The sequence below is a fragment of the Canis aureus genome, chromosome 26, assembly GCF_053574225.1.
Source record: "Canis aureus isolate CA01 chromosome 26, VMU_Caureus_v.1.0, whole genome shotgun sequence".
Classification (NCBI taxonomy): domain Eukaryota; kingdom Metazoa; phylum Chordata; class Mammalia; order Carnivora; family Canidae; genus Canis; species Canis aureus.
The window spans coordinates 35,883,820-35,904,563 of record NC_135636.1 but is presented as its reverse complement, the minus strand read 5'-3'; the positions used below and the strand labels follow the sequence as shown (position 1 = coordinate 35,904,563).

At 44.1% G+C, this 20,744-nt stretch overlaps 1 protein-coding gene across 13 annotated transcripts in view; it reads left to right on the top strand.

The window, feature by feature from the left end:
• Positions 1-20,744, top strand: part of PTPRT (protein tyrosine phosphatase receptor type T) — a 1,037,422-nt gene that overhangs the window by 627,255 nt on the left and 389,423 nt on the right. For all 13 annotated transcript variants that reach the window (XM_077873195.1, XM_077873196.1, XM_077873193.1 and 10 more), the window contains exon 8: positions 6,950-7,246. In XM_077873195.1, the coding sequence (XP_077729321.1) occupies positions 6,950-7,246 (297 nt within the window). The remainder of the gene's footprint in view (positions 1-6,949; positions 7,247-20,744) is intronic.

Genomic DNA, 20,744 nt, shown 5'->3' with positions numbered 1-20,744 from the left:
TTTTGTTCCTTTTACCTTTTTCTCCCTTCGTGTATCATTTCCATGCAGAAATTGCAAATTAATGGTCACATCGAAATATCTGTCAACGTATTACTGCTCTTGCAGTATCAAATTATACTGGCAATAATGTTTCCAGCTGCCTAGGACTCCATTGCAATTTAATTTGAAAGGAACTCAAATTGCATCTCCAAATGGATAAAAAATTAATTTTACATACAAGCTATCCACCTCCACATTTTCAGCCCCATGCCCCAAATTATCTCAATGTAGGTTCAACTTTGAACAGTACATATGTTACAGCCAACTCCACATGCAAAGATGAATAAATAGAAAATTCATGATTTGGAAATCTGCTTTGCTGCTCTTTTTTTAATAAGATGTTCTGCCTTGATTAAGGTCATTAGGAGATTCTACAGCTATTGCCTTTGACAGCAGGAATGGAAGCTGGGCCCATATAGAACAAAAAAGCCTCAAATTCTGACTTAACCACATAACTAGCCTTCACAAGTGGAGTGTAAAGAGAGCCCTGATTTACCCCTTCTCCCCTGCAGTATGGAGGACCTTAATTCTGGTTTGGTCTTCACTCACCATCTACTTTCTATGTTGACTCATTCCTCTATTTATTAAGTAGCCATGTGTTCTAGTTATGAAAACGAAGAGATCTGAGGGCTTATAAGGGAGCAGGTGAGATGAACGTGAACCGAGCCTGTACGTGACTAACCCGCAGTTGGGTAAGGGGTAGGGAGATGTGCTGATGGGCTGGAGAAAACACGGCAGAGGAGTTCACTGTACCTGGGCAAGGAAGGCTTGGGGAGAAAATTAGAAGGAAAGGGTAGTATTGGCTCTGGACCGTGAATCTGTTGACCAAGGATTTGCCAGTGGTGTCCCAAGCAGAGGGAACAAGGGCAAGAGCAAGGAGGTATGGGAGGAATCAGGACATGGTACTTGGCTTTCCCAACGTAGAGTTGGAGGAGTGAGCAGCTGGAAACGAGGAAAGGAGTTTGGAGGTGGGAAGGTAGAGGTTGCAAGTTGGGCTCAGGTATTAGGTTGGCAATGGTACTTCAGGGAGAAATGGTATTTAGTAAGATCTAATGTGCAAAAGAGGAGAAGTGATCGGAGGTCAGGAGGACCAGCCTGCCTTCCAGAGGCAACTGTGGGAATGAAGGAGCTTCTGAAGACATGAGTCAGTCACACGCAGATCCACATGCACACTTGTCCCTAATCTTGCAAGAACACAGTAGGGTCTAAGGCCAGAACAAATAGAGCACTGCGGCCCCCTTCCTTCTCCTTTCCTCTGACTTTATAAAAAGTCTCATGCAAACGTGTGGAGATTTTAGTCCTCATTTCTGAGTTCTGTCCACTCTCCCCAAAGTGCCATTCTTTGGTTACCCCTGGGCCTTAGGGATGCACACACATGGACTAAGGTCTGATCTTGGAAGGGCAGACCAAGGGAAGAGGTTCATACAGGCTCCAGAAGTAAGTTTGGAATGCTGGAGCAGGGAATTCTGGGGGTATCAGGTACCTGGATCCTGGTCCAGAATAGGGAGTGCCAGGAGCAGATGGATGCTTTGGCCCACTGACTGCTTTGGCTGCAGGAGGAAGGCATAGGCTCAAGAGGGCAGCATGGGCTCCTTAATGCACAGGGCTCAGGACAGGGCCCCTGTTGTCAGGTCTAAGGGCAGAGAAAGTATACCCAGAGGCCAAACCACTTGGGTTTTTCATCAGAGGAAGATTTTCCAGCTTCCTAGACAAGCCACTCTCTCTTCCCACTGTTTATCTTCTCTCTGGCCAGGAGGCTGTTACTGAAGACGGTCATGTGGGAATGGCCTTTTCTAGTGACAGAAACTGCCCTGGGCTCTAGGCTTGGACATATTTACACGGGGATGTAAATTCAGCAAACCAATCTCCACTGCACACACAGGGAGTTTCTCGGCAATTTCCAACTTGTTTGCACCGACCCAAGTGTAAACGCAAGACTCTTCCTGCTATAGACAATCACTGGAGCAGAAGCGGGGTTGAGAGGCTGAGGTTTGTGGGGAGGAGTCAGAGCGAAAGTGTGAAGGCGTCCATCACACATTGTGAAAACTAGTTTCCATCGTGTGGATTGCGGGACATTCTTTTTGCAGGAATGCAAAAATAAATATGTTCACCTTAAAGGCTCAGTGACATCATGGCAGGGATGAAACCGGGACTGTGGTCAGGGGGTCCAAGCTCGGTTCCCAAGAACAGGTCACCATCTGTTCATTTCGGTTTAATAAACATGAACTGGCCCCTCGACAGACCCTGTACCATGTGTTGAGGTTGCTGGACAAATGGAATGTGGTCCCTGGCAGCCTGGGAGGAGTGACAGATAAATGAACAAGCAGTTCCTAGAAAGCATAACAAATGCTGAGTTGGCTGGACACCTGTGCAAAGGGCTATGGGAACCCAGAGCCAGGGACTTGGCTGTGTGGCTCCTGGTCAGTCACGTCCCTTGTTGGCCTCAATTTTCAATGCTAGAGAGTTGTTTTCAGCATGCGAGTGCCTAGCCCACAGTTACTATGTCATCAGTAGCCACTGTCTTTTCTTCTCTTGAGTGGGAGTTCTCGAACTCTCAGAACACTGTCATCCACACCCGTCTAACCCACAGATCTACCAGAGGTCTTGCCTTTTGCACAGGAACTGAGGCTTCCTTGATCTTAATTTCCATACTCTGGGGTACACCTGTAAGTCATGCCTCAAGGTATCAGTAACACACTTGGCCGTATTTCCCAAATCCCTTCTGCCTCTGGTCCCTCTGTTCCCAAGTGGTATTTCATTGCCCCAAGGGAAGCATACCCATCTCAGCCCTTTCTAGAATCCACAGGAGGTCAAAACCCTTTTGTGTTGTTCTAAGGTCCCATTGAAGATCTGGGAGTCACACTCAGCTCTTGGCAACATTCTGCTACCTTGTTCACCCCCATTTTCTCCTGTTCAGTCTTAGTGACAAGTAGATTCATTTTTCTCTTCCTGTGAAGGCTGAGCACAACTGATCCCAAGGCACTGGGGGAGCAGCTTCTGCTCCAGATAAACTTCTTAAGGCATTTCTCCAAGAAAGGCCATTTTCTCTAAGAGGAATGCCCATAGTTAAACAGAGGCAATTTTCTCTCTCCCTTTACAGTTCATTTTATACTCATTAACAGCCCTCTGAGATTAGTGCAATAATTTCCACTTTATAGATGAGGAAATGGAGGCTCAGAGATGAAGTGCCCTTGCCCAAGGTCACACAGCTAGTGAGTGCCAGAGTCTGGCTTCCAGCCGGGCTCCCGTTGTTCCCTGTGGCCAGTTCCCAGTGGCCCATCTGATGACTGTGGCATTGCTTCAGAGGAAGCAAGGAACTTCCCCAGTGCCCGGACCTTCTGGCTCTCGGAGGGAGTCTCTGCTCTGTGGCAGCCTTGCATCATCCCTTCCCCTCTTGGAAAAGGCACCTCTGCCTGCTTCCTCCTTTAAGAAGAGCAGACAGGTGTTTGAGTGCACAACTGTCCAGGTGAGCTGTGGAGAGAATTCTGGTGAAGCTGGAGACCAACAGTGGGAAAACAGGCCGGTGGTCAGAGGAGCACTAAGTGTGACTGAGTCCCGCGTCGCCCTCTCCAGTGGGTCCCTGGCTCCTGAGGGTCAAGCATTTCTGCCTTATGGTTCCCAGCATCCTCCCCAGGTGTCCACAGGCCCCTGTGACTTGGTCCCCTTGCCCGTGGTCTCATGGCACAGCATAAATGCAGAGGCACTGGACCCCTGCGGACTTCAGATCTTAGCTGAGCACTCCCTATGTGGCACAGGCCTCAGGGCTCTGGTTTCCTCTCTGATGAGACAAGTGATGCTTTCCTTGCAGATGGTGGTGAGGTCCACAAAATGGGCCATCCATCCTTTGGCTTGACACTCTCTGGGGCCTTCCGGTGCATGTCTCCGGACTGGGTGCGGGCTCCTGGGACAAGCGGTCAGCATCCTTGCTCTCCCAGGGCTTACGTTCTGGTGGGCAGGGCCAACTTTTAAAAAGTTGCCATGGTGGGAAATGAATAAATAAACAGTGAACAAGAAGAGAAAGAAATAGCCCCTGAGCTCTGCTGGGGCGGGGGAGGGGGGTGTAGCTCAGCAGGGACATCTTTCCTCACAGAGGAGACCAAGTGAACAGGGAGGGAAAGCAGGAGAGGGTACGGCCCAACTCCAGCAGGGAGGGGAAGGGCGGCAGGCAGGGCGCAGGAGGAAGAGGTGGGAGAGAGAGGGTGGCTCTGCTTCCCTCGAGGACATACACAGCACCTGCCCGACTCTCTCTCCAGACCCCTCGTGTCTGGCATGTCTTCTGACTTTGCACACTAGGCATGTAGTCAGATAGACACAAGTTCAAAACCCCCCTTGCCACTTGCTAGTCTTGTTACTCAGCACAAGTTCCTGGGCCTCTCTGGCCTCAGTCTATTCATCTGTAAAGTGGGACTGGCAGCCAGTCCCTCCCTCACAGGGTCACAAGATGATGCAGGTGACAGACCCTGGCTGGCCATCAGCGCTGTTTTAGTGTTTCATTTGTGCTTTAGGGGCACATTGGAGATTCCCTCAAAAATATTTAACATGGGCTGTGGTACATCTTAGGATGTTTAATAAACTGGACGACTCTTGGATTTAAAAGGTCTTATATGTTGCCATCCTCACTCTCTAAGGAGATGAGGTGAGAAAGCCCTAAGGGTGATGATCTTCTTGGGGTGTGCCGTCTCTTTTGAAGGCACAGCCAGAGGAGGAGTGTCCTGAGGTCCTGAGCAGGGATAAGTGGCCTCCCTGCCAGGAGAGTTCTGGCATTGGGACCTGCAGAAAGGCTCCAGCCGGGCGAAACTGGTGGGAACACTCAGACTTCCCAGGCAAGCAGCTTCTTGCTCATCCTGTGCTTTTGTACATTTGTCCTCATGCCATCAGGAGTTGTTAAACTAATCGACCACACCAGATCATACCCCCACTACTATGGGGACCACACTTTTCACCTTCTATTCTGTGTGGGCTCAGCACAATGGACCTTCAGCAACAGCTTGTTCAATGTCACATTCTCAAAGTCACCCATTTGCTTTTGGAACGCTGGCTGTCTTTTACACAAAGGACCTGTGAACATGAATAATTGGGCTGTACAAGTGACCGTGAACTCCTCAGTCAATCCAGAGCCAGGCTGCTCACTGTCCCCAGCAGCTCGTGAGCAGGCCTGGGCTGGTTTGCCAGGCGCCCTGACATTTCTGGGCATCCTCCTCTAAAGAACACTGTTCTGAAGTGTGTTCCTTGGCAAGGCTCTGTCACGAGTCACAGGACATTTTCCCCATAGGGACAGATCAGGGAACGTAGCTTGTACGGAGTCCTGCCCACTTTCTTACTGTTGCATTGGCATAGGGGCAGCCTTACCCCTGAATGCTTTTAGAGGACAAAATACTAATACCCCTATATGCTCTTAGGGTAATAGAATCCATCCTTTGCTTAGGGATACTATACAGCACTGGCACTTAAAATACTTTCAGAGTAGAGACAACATACAAAGCCTTATTATTTGCATCACTATTCTTACCGCTACAAAAGAAAAACCACCATATATTGAGTGCTTATTAAATCCCAGGTATAATTCTAAGAGCTCTGCAAACAACATTTCATTTAGCCCCCTACTACCCACCAGTGAGGTTAGTACTATTATTACCCTCATTTTATAAATGAAATAAAAGATGGACCGAGAGAAATTACAGAACTTGATAAAGCTGTTTAGGTAATATGGAAAGAAAATACTGATTTAATCTCTAGCCTCTGCTTAACTACTTGCAGCTAAGATAGTTAACACAAGAACTTATGGGGATGCTGATCACAAAAGAAGTTATGCTTCTATTATAAGAAATGCCTAAGCTTTATAGAATGACTTCACATGTGGGGATTTTTTTTTTGAAATGTTTCATTTGTTATAATGTGTTTTGTACTAAAGCACCTATTTTATATGATGTATAAACAGAATATTTGCAATAAAATAAGACAGCCAAAGTTATATATGGGGGTCTGGATGGGGAAGGATGACATGGGACATAGCAACAGAGTGTGAAGACATGACCACATCTGCTTTTCAATTATTTATTTATTGAGTGAGAGGCAGGAAGGGGGAGGCAGAGGGAGAGCAACAATCCAAGCAGACACCATTCTGAGTGTGGAGCCCAACACAGGGCTCGATGTCACGACCCTAAGATCATGACCTGAGCCAAAATCAAGAGTTGAATGCTTCACCAAGTGAGCCACCCAGGTGCCCCCATATCCGGTTTTAGGACCATGTCCTGGAAGGGGTGTGTTTGGAAAAAAGTGAGAGCAGAGAAAGAATGTCAAGGGCTGTCATTGGAGGCTGGGAAATGATCGGTCGTGTTGTCAGTGGAAGGAGGGGAATTGTAAGGAGTAGTCAGCAGTGCCGGTGACCATGTAGATGAGGTACTGAACGCTGTGTACTGAACACATGGCTGGATTTCCAGCCTGCACACCTCAGTGTGGTTAATGAGGGAGAGGGGGCCGATTTCCCAAAGGGAGAGAATGTGGCAGGATTGCACGTAAGGCAAGTCTAAATTAGTCCAACAGTGGGATGTTGTATGTGCTTTTGTTGGTTCCCAGGGCAGTTTTCAGGGGTGCCCCGATGAACCTTTACGAATTGAACAACTTTGCACTTCTTTTAATGGTTAACATTTATGTATGGCAAGTGATTCAGGTTTTCCCTTTATATAATTATGTTTTCTTTTTAATGCATGTGCATAAGTAAGAAAAAAAGTTTGATTTACAGAAAAAATGTCAATTAAATTGTACTCTATGTGGCAAAAATCATGAAGGCTATGGCTAAGGGGCCAAGATAAGTTTGGGGGCTGGTCCCTCCTGTTTCAGCAGGACACCCAGCCCTGCTGCCTAACAGTCCTCCAAGCCTTTATGTCTCGTGTGCGTGTGTGTCTTGCAGACCCTGTGCACGGCCCGCAGAATGTGGAGATCGTGGACATCCGCGCCCGGCAGCTGACCCTGCAGTGGGAGCCCTTTGGCTATGCCGTGACCCGCTGCCACAGCTACAACCTGACGGTGCAGTACCAGTACGTGTTCAACCAGCAGCAGTATGAGGCTGAAGAGGTCATCCAGACCTCTTCCCACTATACCCTGCGTGGCCTGCGCCCCTTCATGACCATCCGGCTGCGGCTGCTGCTGTCCAACCCCGAGGGCCGGATGGAGAGTGAGGAGCTGGTGGTGCAAACAGAGGAGGACGGTGAGTGGCCAGGGGGCAGGGGGGTGTGCTCACTTGGGAATAGACGATGCTGAACCTGTCACCGGGCTAACCCCGACAGTGATGAGGTTTTCTATTTTCCTGCATCTTTAATTTCCTCCTCTGTAACGACCTCTTCGCCAAGGTCTTTAACAAAGGGCATCACACAACTCCAGGGGGGCTGTCCCCTAGACACAGACACGCATTTAGATTTGATCCTTCCACAACCCCATCCTTCTTCTCACTTTATAAGACCTTCTATTTCTGGTGTTTAACCACACTGATGCTTCTGGAGGAGGCATTGTGTATCATACTGTTTAAGCGCATTGAATCTGGGAGTCAGACCACTCTGGATTCTGTAGGAGTTAAATTAAAAAAAAAAAAAAAAGCACGTGTAAATTATGTAGCACACTCACTGGATGACCCAGAACCAAATCCACACCTGTATGTCTTACAAGCAGCTGAAATGCAAAGTATCCAAAAATGAACCAGTCTCCACTTCTCTACTGACTTCTCACTCCGTGTTCCTCATGTCAGTGAACTGTGTCCAGTGAGTCAAAATAAAGACCTGAAGTGATCCTCCATTTCTCCTCCCTACCCCACCCAGGCCCCTCCACCCCTACAAGGTTCTGATGAGTCAGCTTCGTGCAGTTTACCTCCCAACATGCCTCTTACCTTGAGACTCCTGGACTACAGAACCACATCACTTTTCCCGCCCTCTGTCCTTGCCCATGCCATTTCTCCTACTGTCATGGCCCCTCCCTCCATATCTGTGAGACAAGCTGTATTCATCTTCAGGTCTTAGCTTGCATGCTACTTCCTCCAGGAAGCTTTCCCTGATGGCTCCAAGCTGATGTGAATGTTCCCTCCTACACTCCCACTGCATTTTGCATGTGATTCCACCACAACAGCTGTCTTATTTATGGGAGGACAGAACTTGCTGGTTCTAGGACTTACCTAAAAAACACTTCTCAACACCATATTTCAGTTTTCCTTCCAGCATCTTTAGTTAGTTCTTTGGAAACAGACTGTGAGGTATAGATTTGGGTACAGGTGATGGAGTAAGGAAGTTTTCCCTGGGGAGTCCGGAAGAGAAGTGAGACAGGATAGGGAACGGGAGGGTAAGGTGCAACCTCAGGCCTTGTCCAGCAGAGGGGGCTGTGACCTGGTCTGCAGGAGAAGTCCACAGGATGGGTCTTGCATCACTCTTGCTCCCAAGCAGGGAAGAAGGGAGCTGCCCTAGGGCTAGGCCTGGGATGCAGAAGGAGGGTCGGGAGGAAATTCTCAGGAAGTGCTTGCTGTCTGCCACATGCAGACAAAAGGTCGAGGGGGGCAAAGATGGTGTACAGGGATGGACAGAGCACTGTCATTGTCAGCCACATGAGGCAAAGATGGGGGGCTTAGAACCTCAAGGCAGAACCTCTTCCATGGCAATCCCCCCTACCACTCTTGCTTCACATAAGCAAGTTCAAGGACCCTGAGTAATGGCCCCTGCTGGGATCCAGATAGACATCCTCAGCTGCGAAGTCCCCCGAAGAGAAAGAAGAAAGTGTGCCAGCCTCTGCTCATCCTGTCCCCCTATTCTCCTTTCCCCAAATCCCATCTTATAACTGGAAGTTTTACACAACCCACCTACATGGTAAACCCTTCGTGACCCTCCTCCCCCTTTAAATTCATTGTCACGGCAACTCTTTGCAACCCTTGGGGACTACTTCTCTAGATAGTAACTGCAGTAGTGACCCAGCCTCTGTCACCTTGGCCCCCCACCTTCCTGCCTAACAGTGACTATAGGCCTGATTCACCCCTGGATCAGCCTCATCAGGTGACCTGAGTGCATTGTTTCCTGTGAACCCATTCGCATCCAACCTCCAATAGAGGAGTGGGCATCTGACCCGGGCATCCTTCTGCAGCTCAGGATCTGTGGCCTTGGGTTTGGTTCCAGGTGAAGGTGCTGGGCCTTTTCCTGGATGGCTCTGCTGTTTCAGAGATGCACAGCTCATCCTCCGGCAGGTAAAGGATGTGCTGCTATGGAAGGTGAGCTCTAGAGCCACACACGTGGGACAAGCCACGCTCCCTCTCTGTGCCTCGGTGTCCTTGCCTGTCAAATGCAGATACAAATAGTGGCCATCTGATAGGTTGGTATGGTCACTGAAAGGAATGATATATAGACATTGGAATGAGAGCACCTGGCTGGCTCAGTTGGTAGAACATGTGACTCTTCATTTCGGGGTTGTAACTTTGAGCCCCACATTGAGTATAGAGATTACTTAAAAATAAAACAAAAAAAAATGGGAATGATGTCCAGAAGACTGTAGGTTTTCAATGAATGTGGCTGTCACATTTGGATTAAATCACAGAAGAAAAAAAATGTCTTGGCAAAGGATCCTATAGCCCAAGCAATACAGAAACCAGCAACCTGCCCTAGGACACGCATTCCAGCTTGTTGGAGAAGATATGACTTAGACACTCAAGGAATAGTGACGTGGTCAGTGCCTGATCTGAGAAGCAGAGCAGGGCAGGGAGGGTGGTTCGGTGGCAATCGGTTATTAGACAAGGAGGAACTGCCACTATTAAAACTCGGCATGGAAACTCCAGAGTCAACATGAACAATAGGGTTAGGTCCAGGAGCAGCTCTGGGTGTTTTCTCCAGGATGCTCTATGTGCCTCGGGCTTCTTTATGAGGATTACTTAACTTGTGCCACAGCAAATCCCAAGTCCCGTTTTTATGCCATGCCTTAGCCTCTCCCTTTCTCCTTCCTGTCACCAGGGGGGTGAAATCACAAAGCCTTTATCAAAGTAACTTGAGAGCAGCAATGCTTTAAAATTAAACTTTAAACACCATTTATTAAACATCAATTCCTACTCTTTGGAGACGTGTGGACATTATCATATTAAAAACACCAACATCCAAGACATGCATCCTCCATCTCACAGCTCTGCTGAGGCCCCACCTCAGGACCCTCTGTGTTGAAGGAAGACTGCCAGAGGGCCCAGGCCCCTCCCTAGGCCAGGATCAGGTTCCATTCCTCAGGAGGGAAGAGGCACCATTTCTGTTTGTTGGGAACTCATCCACCTCAAGGACAAACTGAGGCTGGGTCCTGGCCCTAGTCAATTAACTGAAACCCCCTTCAGGGAGCCACAGAGCAACCTCTCAGATTGAGCTGCCTGGATTCATGCTGCTTTTGTCTGAGCTCCAAAACTGTCTTCTGGGGAATTTGTAGAATGGGTAATTTCGGTGCCCTAGTCCCTTTGAGGTCCTACAAAGTCATCCACCGCTGGTGAAAGCAGCTCATGGCCACGAGCCCCATGGCATCAGTTGGGGAACAGCAAGGAGACTAACTGGGGTTCTTTATTTTTCCTTTTTTCATAGATGATTCAGACAAACCATGGCTTACTTATTTAGTGCTTCCTTCTCTGCCTTTCCCCAGACCACAGTCATGATTCTGAAATGGAACGTACGAGACCTTGAACTACAAAGACAGTGTTGATGATGGTCTCATTTGGCTTCCATTTAGTGAGCACCTACCCTGTGCTAGGTATTAAAAGGCGTGTTATACACGATGACTCAAACCCAGGATTTTATTGCGAAAGTTTCCATGCTATAGAAAAATTAAGAGTCGTGTAAAGAAGACCTGTGAACCCTTGGCCTAGATTCACCACTGGTAAACACCATGTTCCATTTTCTTACTCATCTGTATGTATGGTATGTGTGAAATGGAGGCATCACATATAAAAATGCATATAGTATTTTTAAGTATTTAAAAGTAAACTGCAGAAATCCCAACATTCTGATCTCTCAACTCTTTGAGAGTATACATTACCTAAGGGCAAGGACATTTTCCTACACAACCATGACACTATAAAACATCTAAGAGACTTAGCATTAATTGGAAAAAAATCATGTAGGCAAAGCACATTCACATTTCCAATCATGTTAAGCATGATTTTGTGTAGCAAAACCGGAAAATGAGACATTTTTGGCAAAAATGCCACATGGGTTGGTGATGTGTATTTTTTACTGTATGCTATCTAGAGTTACATAATAATGTCAGGGAGTCCCTGACATACTGCATTTGGCCACTTAGATAAGCCCCTCTGCTGTCAATACAGCCCTTTCCTCTTTTTAAAATCAGCAGTTCTGTGCATTGGTGCTTTGAGGTTGGCAAATCCCTATTCCTCCATGATTTTTTCACCCAGTGGTTTTAGCCTCCTTGATAATCCTCCCCTGAATCATTTTATTTACAAAAGGGTGAATTTTAAATCTATCATTCCCTCTACATGGATTAATTAGCATTCTCCTTTATAGAATGATTTTCTCTTCCCATCCTTCCCCATTTTTAATATCCCTGTTGACTCATAGATCATTTGTTTTTGACTCCTTGCATTAAAATCCAGTACTATTTATAATTCTCTTCGATGCTCACATTGTCTCATCTGTGGCTAGTGGGTTGGCTCCTAGGTTCTTTGGACACGTTCTCATTAGTCTTCCTTGCTTCTGCCATAACAAAATATTCTAGACCACCCTTGTAATATCTCTGCTCCACACCTGAAGTCAACCACTTCTCTAAGGATTTCTGATCTCTTTCAGTGGGGAGTGGTACTTTGGCACAAAGATATACATCTTAGCTGTGATCGATGGGGTGTTATAGCCTCTAGACTCTTCAAGTAGGTACAACTGAGGGGTTTAATTTATCTGTTTTAAATCACCAGGTTTTACTGATTCAGATCACCTCTTACTGTCATTCCATACATAGATCTCCTTCCTGCCTCTGTGAGAACCTGGTTCTTAACATCCACGTGTTTCTTCACTTGCTCCATCCTACAATACATATAAAATAGTTTCTTAACTACAATACCAATCCCCCTAAACACAGGAAAGCTACCATGTGAAGTTAAAGATTTGCTTTTCAGTCGTTCTCTCCTTAAGCAGCCAAAATACTATGTTCAGAGGCTTAGTCTTTTCTCTGTGCAGTTATAGCATCATTTTGATGCCCAGTGAGGTTCATTTGTATCAGTTTTAAGGTTTGTCTTTCCCCCATCCTTTTTATTTTTAAAATCAAAGCAGTTACATGGTTCAAAAGTCAAAACTATGTAAAAAAAATGTACGCTAAGAGGTAGTACCACCATCTCCATTACTCATGTTCTTTCTGTCAACATCCAGAAGGTCACTGTTTTTATTCATTTCAGGTAATATTCTTCCTGTAGCTCATTTTGCAAAAAAAGATATTTTATTAAGATTTATTTTTTTAAGATTTTTTTTAAGATTTATTAATTTATTTTAAATATTTCATTTATTTATTCATGAGAGACACAGGCAGAGGGAGAAGCAGGCTCCCTACAGGGAGCCTAATGTGGGACTTGATCCCGGGACCATACCCTGAGCCAAATGCAGATGCTCAACTACTGAGCCACCCAGGTGCCCCTTATTTGTTTTTTTGAGAGAGGGAGAGAGAAAGAGTGCTTGTGCAATCAGGGGGAGGGGCAGAGGGAGAGGGAGAAGCAAACTCCCCAATGAGCATGGAGCCCAACATGAGGCTCAATCCTAGGACCCCAGATCATAACCTGAGATGAAGGCACTCAACCAACTGAGCCAGCCAGGCACCCCTCTTCCTCTTCCTTTATATAGAAGATAGCACAATAGATAAACTCCACATCATGTGTCTTTGTTCACTGACTATACTCTGGAAATCAATCCATATCAGTTTGTACAGATTTGCCTGGCTCTTTCTGATAGCTGCATGACACTCTAGTATGTGGATATGCCATGGTTTATTCAGACAGACTCCTATGGACACTTAGATGGTTGCCATTACTTGTTAGGACAAGTAATACTGTAGCTGTTTGGTATTCACGCAGTTGTATTTTCATAGTAAATTCCTATAGGTGGGATTGCTGGGCTCAAAAGATAAAGAAACGCGCAGTTCTGTTAGATGTCAACATATACTCCTCCTCAGAAGTTGTAGCATTCTACATTTTCACTAGCAACATAGATTCCTCCATCTTAACACCAAGTGTGAGAAAGCAAACAGTATTATTTTTTTCTAGCTTACAATAAGGAATTTCAGGCCCCCATATAATTTATAATAAGTATATAAAATATAATTGATCATAATTAACAATAGGTGCATAATAGATTAAAACAATTGATAGTAATATGATTAATGACATATAATACAGATTTACAGTATTTGCATTGTAGGAAAGACTGACGTGTCTGAGGACTGAGTGCCTGTATTTTGTGTGCATGTCTAGAAATCTAAGTATCTGGTTCCTCAGGTGGTAGGAAGCTAGGAGGAGGCTGCATGTTGCTAGGGACAGGTGCATGTATAGTAACAAGATACAGCACATGAAATCTAAAAAAGAGAGAAGTAAGAAGAAAAGTACAAAAGGCAATAAATAACAAGGCAACAGTCCCGAGTCATTTAGTGGAAGGGTAAAAAGCTACATGCGTCTTAGCAAGTTCTGAAAGCATCGTTTTTCAGTACATTTTTGAATTTTACAAAGGTAACCTTGAGATATTATGAAAGGTAAGGAGAAATGCAATTAAGGTTTTCAAATGCCTGTGTTGACCTAGGCATTGTGCTGATATCCTTCATTACTTCAGTGAGTCACCAAATCCTGCAGTGTTGTTGCTTTTGATACGGTTTTGTGGAAGAGAACTCTGAGGCTCAGACAGTTCAAGGAACCTGTCCCAGGCTGCCAGGCAACAAGTGGCAGAGCCAATAATTAGATGCCTAAATCTTACCCATAATTTCTTTCCCCCAACCATCTAATATATCATCCTATAACCTGCCAAACCTCCCCAACACTGTCTGTGCTTTATTTTTTCTATGGCACTTATCATCACCTGAAATACTGTGTGTGCATGCATGAGTACATATGTACATATATATACACACATGTTTATTGTCTGCCAAGCATATAGTAGGTGCTCATTAACTATTTGGTGAATGGGGATGCCTGAGTGGCTCAGCAATTGAGCATCTGTCTTTGGTTCAGGTGGTGATCCCGGGGTCTGAGATCGAGTCCTGCATTGGGTTCCTTGCAGGGAGCCTGCTTCTCCCTCTGCCTATGTCTCTGCCTCTCTCTCTCTCTCTTTCTCTCTCTCTCTCTCTGTGTGTATCTCATGAATAAATAAATAAAATCTTTAAAAAAACTATTTGGAGAGTGAATGACTATCTGACATCAAAGTCCATTCCACAGGGTCCTATTTGTTGTATTTTTTTAAAGATTTTTATTTATTTATTCATGAGAGACACACACACAGAGAAAGAGAGAGAGAGACAGGCAGAAGCAGGCTCCACGCAGGGAGCCTGACATGGGACTCGATCCCTGGTCTCCAGATCACACCCTGGGCTGAAGGCGGCGCTAAACCACTGAGCCACCGGGGCTGCCCTACAGGGCCCTATTTGTATGCACCGTTTAAGAAGAGGAGGATATGGGTAACGGTAACATATGCTAGCTGTTTTCAGAACTAACTAATACTGGATTGGTAGAGCTGATCATTAACCTCTCCTCTCACCTCTTAGTTGTATGATACAATATTCATTGCTCAAAATTGTCACATTGGGGATTTTACACCATGAATATTGGCAAACATGTTGGTATTTTGTTTTTCTTGGGAAGTTGGTTGTGAATCATTTACTAATACAGCACTGCAAAATTCCATTAGAAAGACATATTTGAAGGGCGCCTGGGTGGCTCAGTTGGCTAAGCGCCTGTCTCTTGATTTCAGCTCAGGTCATGATCTCAGGATTTTGAGATTGAGCCCCTGCTTAAGATTCTCTCTTCTCCTCGACCCCTGCACACCTTGCATACACTCTCTCTTAAAAAAAAAAAAAAATAGATGTGGGCAGCCCGGGTGATTCAGCCCAGGGTATGATCCTAGTGACCAGGGACCCAGTCCCACGTCAGGCTCCCCGCATGGAGCCTGCTTCTTCCTCTGTCTGTGCCTCTCTGTGTGTGTGTCTCTCATGAATAAATAAATAAAGTCTTTAAAAAAATAGATATATTTGACATCTTAAAATGTAAAAATTTATCCAGAAAACAAGAAAAGATTTCCTTTAACAGGACTGGGAAATCTATCTTGTTTCCATCAGATACACTTAGAGTCTGGTGACCTTCAACCATTTTCAAATTATTTTGATTTTTCTTAAGTTAGTTCTGAGTCATTTATAATGAACCAACTAGCCAACAAATATGGTCCCTGGAATAGGAAGGTAAAAAAAAAAAAAAAAAAAAGACCTAGACAAGAGAAACGGGATGGGAACTTTTGTTGACTCTGCAGGGCTCTGCACTTTCACTTGAGTGACTTCCCAGAACTGCCCGCAGAGTTCACCACTACCAGCCCCACTTTCCAGATATGAAAATGGAAAGAAGAAAGGAAAACAGGAAAGGAGAAACCTTCCCTTGATTACACTCTGTCCTCCTTTATGTTGAAATGAAAATTTCCCTTAAATTACCACCTGACTTTTAGGCACAAGAAAACATCTGGTTTAATTACAGTGAATTTACATGAACCTACTGACAAGAAGCACAGTTAAAATTAGCAATTTTAGTGTGCTTTTTTTTTAAGGGAATGAAATTATAAAGTAATTAACCTTTGTTGTAGAACTCTGTCAGAAGGATGGAAAGTTCTTTGCTGTTAGATACAAGAAGAAATGAAATTGTGGGAAGGGAATATGTGGACTCATTAAAGAATTATAAAGAAAAAAAAAGAAGACTAAAGTAACACCGAATTAGAAGATAAGACAAAAATGGAATCTTTCTCCAAGGAGTCTTTTCACAATGAGGGGGAGAGGGGAAGAGACCCAGTTGAATCAAAAGAAAGTAAGACTGCTTCCTTGGAAGGACATCTTGACCTGTGGAGCACTAATGTAATGTGGCAAAAAAGAGCCTTGGTCTCAGGCTGAGATAACCTGGCTTTGGTGGTGACACTGCTTTTCAGCTGTTCTGAACCCACATCTACCAGAATATGGGGAAAAAAGGACCATTCAGAAAGTACTTTGGAGTCAGAAGGATGAGGACTTTTCTCAGGCTCCATTCACTACTTTGTTATGCAGCCTTGTTACTCACATACTGTGCACTGCAGTGTCCCTGTCTATGAAATGGGATGATAATATCACCAATCCCTTTAAGGTGTTCTACATGAAAGTCTGTATGTAAAGCCTCAACTTACTCTCTGCCAAGAGTACAGGCTCAGCCAATATCAGACATGGCAGGCAGATCTTTAATCAAGGGAGTATAACTAGAAAGAAATCAAAGCAAGGATCTTTGCAAAATTTCTGTTAGTCAGGGGTAAGGGGCCATTTTAGAAATACCTATAATACCTCTGTAGCCTCCATCTCCAATATCTCACTCTGACTGTAGAAATGAACGTGTGTGCCAGGGTTCCAATAAGATTTTATTTATAAAACAAGCAGCTGGTTGCAGTTGGCTGTAGCCATAGTTTGCTGACCCTTGATCCATGCTGATTCCCCCTAATTATTTCCTCTGATATCTTGGCTTTACAATCCAGTGATATACCAGTGGTTTCCCCAATTGGTATCTCTGGGCTAGACCTCCTGCCTGCCCTCCAGAGTCATTTATCTAACTGCCTGCTCAGCCTGTCCAGCTGGATTGTTAATTAAACAGGTCCAGAGCTAACCTCCTGATCATCCCTCAACTGCCACCAAACTCATTCTTCCCACAGTCTTCTCCATCTCTGGTTAATGCCAGCTGCCTTTTATTAGTGGCTTTAGTCAGAAACCTTGATTGCTCACTTTTATCACACCCAAGGCCCTGAATACCTTTCAGCCTAGATTCTCTGTGGTTGGCACCCTTTTGCTTTGGGTGAAGCAGCAGCCCTGCCCACTTCCCACATTCTATCCATTGGCATGTTCTCTTGGCTTACCTTCAGTACATAGTGTGACCTCAACCATTACTTACAGCCTCTACTCCTTGCTCTTTGGTCCAAGTCCCTGTGAGGCCCAGCCTGGATTACGGCAGTACTTTCTTTTTTTTTTTTTTTTTTTTTTCATTTTTTTTCATTTATTTTTTATTGGTGTTCAATTTACTAACATACAGAATAACCCCCAGTGCCCGTCACCCATTCACTCCCACCCCCCGCCCTCCTCCCCTTCTACCACCCCTAGTTCGTTTCCCAGAGTTAGCAGTCTTTACGTTCTGTCTCCCTTTCTGATATGGCAGTACTTTCTTAAAGGATCATTCAGCATCAGCTCTGGTCCCTACATTCTTTTTCTCAGCACAGCAGCCAGAATGATCTTGTTAAGCCATGAAGCAAATCATATCACCCTTCTGCTCAGGACCTTCCAATGGTTTCTCATGTCACTGAGTTGAAAAACCCTAGTCCTTACAGGAGCTCACTGGCCCCAAGTGGCCACAACTACTTCTGACTCAGTCCCTCACCTCATCTGCTTCTGTGTCTGCCTTGCTATACAAATCCAGTCACTGTTCTCCTCAGATATGCCAGCTATGTCCCTCCCTCAACACTTTTGTGGGTGCCATTTCTGCTGGCTAGAATGATCTTCCCTCCAAATAAACAGGGCTGATTCCTTCACCTGTTTCAAGTCAATGTCATTTCTCAGGAAATCTTCCTCAACCTTTCTCTAAACAACTGGAAGCCTCCGACACCACACTGTCCCTCTTCTCTGCTAAATGTCTCTCATTAGCATTTATCATTTGATGTACTGTGTGTTTCAACATACATTTTAGTATCTGTCTTCTCTCACTAGAATGCACACAGAGGAGGCCACTTTTTTCTGTTTTGTTTACTACATATTTTTAAGCACCCAGGACAGTGCCAGGTAGAGAATAGGCTTGTAGTAAATAAGTTATTGAATGAATGAATCTTGAGTCCTCAAAGACAAAATAGATTTTAAAATTATTTGCTGTAGAAATCAGAAGGTACTTGTAGAAAGCTATTTAATATACTCAGTAAGCTATGGGAAGATATGGCTTTTATGATGAGCACTATAACACCATTCACAAAGAATAGAGGCAAGAACACCAAGGAAAATAATAATAATCCTGATTCTGCAGAAAAGCAAATTGGTGATCTCCAGGCTACACTAGAGCAGTTCTCAGAGAATGTGATGGGACCAGAGGGAGGAGCAAACCCAGAGTAACACTACCTGTGTGCCATACGCTTTGCTCAGCACTTCACATGGGCCGATATATTGAATCACACACCTATGAAGTAGGTACTGTTTTATCCCCACTTTAAAGGAAACTGAGCCACAAAGAGATTACGCAACTCGCTCCAGGTTATACAGCAAGAAATGGCAAAAACAGGACACAAACCCAGGCGATCTGGCTCAGCCTATGATCTTGGTCGTCATGCAGTGCTGCCTCTTCGATCTGCAGGACAAAAATGAGAGTTTCCATTTGAGGTGTTGATCTAATTCTTAAACTACCTCCCCAAAGAAATAAAAGAAGAACACCTGTAAACCTGCCCTGGGAACTACAAGATGATGCCATCCACAATCCAGAAGGAAGGAATACAATACAGTGTTGAGGAAGAGGAACGCACGTAGCGAAAAGATGACTGAGCCATGACTTCATTGAAAGAAACCCCTTCCTCACCCTGGAAACCCAAGAGGAAAGACTTCCAAACCCAACTTCATTAATATCCTCTGACTCTGACTGGCCAGGGCTGAAGGCAGGGGTGAGCTTATAGAGTGGGCAGATGGAGTGAGGGATCGGAGAGCAGGAGATGGCATCTTTATATGCCATCCCACAGTGCAGAGAATGAGAGCTCCTGTAAGTATGCATAGGTAAACAAGGAAAAGAGGGATTTCATGAGAGGCTAGCTTTGGGTAGAGATGCTCCAGTTAAAAATAGGGGCAGTGTTCCAGGTGACTTACGGCTACCCTTAGAGATATCAAGCAGTTCTCTCCCTGACAAGAAGCTTCCTGCCCCCTGGTTATTTTCCTTCTCAAACCTTCTCCATTCCATCCTCAATCACATAGACCTCTTACCTGGCCAAGTAATAGTTGAGTGTATCTAAATTCTTCCCTTTCCTTCTCGGTTAGAAATATTTGAAACAGGGACTCCTATAATCACTCGCAGCACACATCTTGACCCACCAAACTAAACTGTCTTGTTCCACCTTTTGTAGGCTGTATTGAGCAGATGAAAACATACTTTCATTCTTATTAAAGGGGGCTAATCTGATAATGCAAAGCAGATGTCCCCTGAGAATTATAGTAAGAAGCAAGATTTAAAAACAGAATAAAATACTAATCCACATTCTTACCAGAATATATAAATAAATGCTGGGGTAGAACATGTACATGGAATGAAAGTTAATAATGTAAAGAGGTTAGTTCTCCCCGGCTGAACTTTGTAAAAGAGGTTAGCACTGTTTACTGTGTTATTATTTTTGTTTAATAATAAACCCAAATAGTGCTTAGGGATGGATGTATGTTTAGGAAATAAAAATTATAATGAAAAGCAAGATTCATTATTATTATGAAGCTAGGGTTACCTTTTAAGGGCATAAATTGATTATTCATTAGTTAATGAGATGTATATTTGTTTTACACACTGGTGTAATGCTTACTGCACAAAAGGATAAAATGAGGATACTAAGTACCCTTTTGTACTGACAAATTTTACCATTTATAGGATATGGAAAAATTATTGGCAAGATATAAACTTCAAAACTTGATTAAACACACACACACACACACACATACACACACAAAACTTATATGATTTCACAGAGAATGGAGAAATAGAATCAGTAGTTTAATAGACCTTTCCGGCAAAGAAAACAGCAGTTCTGAATAGCCTTACAGGTACAATCAGACACTCAAGGCAGTGGTATCTCCAATCTTACATATACACTTTCAAAGACCAAAAAGAAGTTTCATTTTCTGACACTAGTGTAACCTTGATATCAAAACCAGATGAGCTTATTATAAGAAAAAGAAAAATTAAGTGCATATACCCCAAACAAAATACTAGCAAGCGATCCACTGCTGTATACAACTAGGAAAATATTAGTTTATTTTAGAAAATCAATACTGATTCAACATTAGTAGACCCATTAATGTAATTCACTACATTAACTGAGAGAGGGACAAAAATGTATCATTGCTATAATAGAGAAAAGCATCAGTTAAAGCTCAGCATGGTTTAAGAAGAAAATATCCTTATATACCAGGAATAAAAAGGACCTTTTTATCCTGATAAAGGGAAACTAAGAAAACACCATAGTAGAGGATTAAATAATATAATCATTTTCTTTAACATTGGAAGCAGACAGATACTTACCATTATCTCCACTAAATATCATATTGATGGCTCTGGTTGAAGACAGGAAGATTAAATAGAGTTAAAAGATTGGAAAAGAACAAAACTATTATCAACTCTGATGCTATGCCTATTTACATAGATAACCCAAAGAAATTTGAAGACAAATTATTAGAATTAAGAAGAGAATGTAACATGTTTGACAAAAGTTGACATTTAAAAGTCAATTGCATTTCTAATCACC